The following is a 1,620-nucleotide window of genomic DNA, read 5'->3' as shown; positions in this document are numbered from 1 at the left end:
CTATTGTGGTTAACAATAAAACAAGATCGACTACTAACATGTCTATTAGTATATTATTATGTTGTTTTGTAGCATTGTAAACACAATTTTTTAAACCTATTGTTATAAGTCACCAAATCATACATTTCTAACAACCTTAATACTAAAACTAAAAATCAGTACACCTTTTTATGTACTGAAGCATCTATTAGTATTTAAATGAATTGCAATAATAATGTTTTTGTCACAAATACAATTGAAATTTAAACTTACCTTCTCATACACCGTTCCAGGTATTGGAAGGCAATTTTTGACTTTACAGCAGGAAGTAGGTATTGCTTGAAAATCCAACAACCATTCTGTGTACGATTCGGCTCCACAACATTCAAACTTTAAAACAAATATAAATTTGTATATACAAAAAATGGGTAATAAAATGAACGAGAATTAAGAGCAAATGATAAAAAATAGTGCTGGAAAGATGTGTAGATAAGAGAACTTTACCCTATCTTGTACATACATTTCAACAGCCAGATTTACTGAGTTCATGCTGACTTGAGACATAGAATACTAGAATTGCTTTGATTTGGAAAGTTGCAATTTGAATGCATATTGTTACTATGTAATATAACAGTGAAGTTGAAGACCCAATGTGAATATATATAATATGAATATACTATATGAATAATAATAATATTCATCAATATCATTTGACCATCTTCCTCCATAATTTGACATACGTACCTTTTCTTGAACATAGTCTATAGCGTCTGTTGCTGCTTTTGTGTTGCCATATTCCTCTATAATTGTTTTCGACATTGTGTCCTGTAACTCTGCCTTCAGCTAATAGAGAAAAAGCCATACACAAATTTACGTCAAAATTAGGATACATTTGACAGTCTTATGATGCTGCCCATTATAGGCCTTAACTGATAATACATATGGTTATGGTTTATACCACACTACAAACTCTGTTCCCCACTCCCACCCACGCTTACGTAGTCTGATGGTAAATGTGTATTTTGAATATGATCGACTAGATTGTTGCTAGTGATGATTATGGTGATGGTATATTATAAACCTATCGTCAAACTTTCATTTCTTTATAATAATGATCTGCTTTACTTAGAGCCTGTAGCCTGTATGAGCGTAAATAGGCCTGTATTAATAAGAGTGTTCACTAAGACATTACCGAATCAAACATAAGAACGGATTATATGTCTTCATAACTAAGTGTAGATGGATGGAATTGGGCCACAGACCAATGACCTTGACTCTGGTTAAGCACCCGCATGCTAGGCCTACAGTAGCGACTTATTAAGGGGCATGACAAGTGGGGCATTTACATTATTTTATTCATTGGAAATTATTTTTTTTTAAATCCAAGAAGCTTTGAATCTCAAGCTATTTTCGTTGCTCTTTAGCGGATCGTAAGTCTATATATTTGACCTTTCATGATAATGATAATAATAATAATATCAATACTAATAATAAATAATATTAATAATAACCAGAGCCTTGCAGGCGTCAACGTTCCTATGCATGATACATGGCTTAAAAAGTATATAGGCCCTATATATATACGTATATATATATACGTACATATATATACACACATATATATATACACGTATATATACA

General features: G+C 31.7%; 1 protein-coding gene across 2 annotated transcripts in view; it reads right to left on the bottom strand.

The window, feature by feature from the left end:
- Positions 1-1,154, bottom strand: part of LOC117107959 (CD63 antigen-like) — an 8,953-nt gene extending 7,799 nt beyond the window's left edge. Inside the window, exon 1 of one of the 2 annotated variants that reach the window (XM_033249771.1) lies at positions 724-1,154. In XM_033249771.1, coding sequence (XP_033105662.1) covers positions 724-798 — 75 coding nt within the window. In that variant the 5' untranslated portion in view covers positions 799-1,154. The remainder of the gene's footprint in view (positions 1-723) is intronic. The other variant, XM_033249770.1, reaches the window with a different exon arrangement.
- Between the last annotated feature and the right edge of the window lie 466 nt (positions 1,155-1,620).

This window comes from Anneissia japonica, unplaced genomic scaffold (assembly GCF_011630105.1).
Source record: "Anneissia japonica isolate Jap-2015-1 unplaced genomic scaffold, ASM1163010v1 scaffold288196_len149068_cov176, whole genome shotgun sequence".
Lineage (NCBI taxonomy): Eukaryota > Metazoa > Echinodermata > Crinoidea > Comatulida > Comatulidae > Anneissia > Anneissia japonica.
This window is presented reverse-complemented; position numbering and strand designations above follow the sequence as displayed.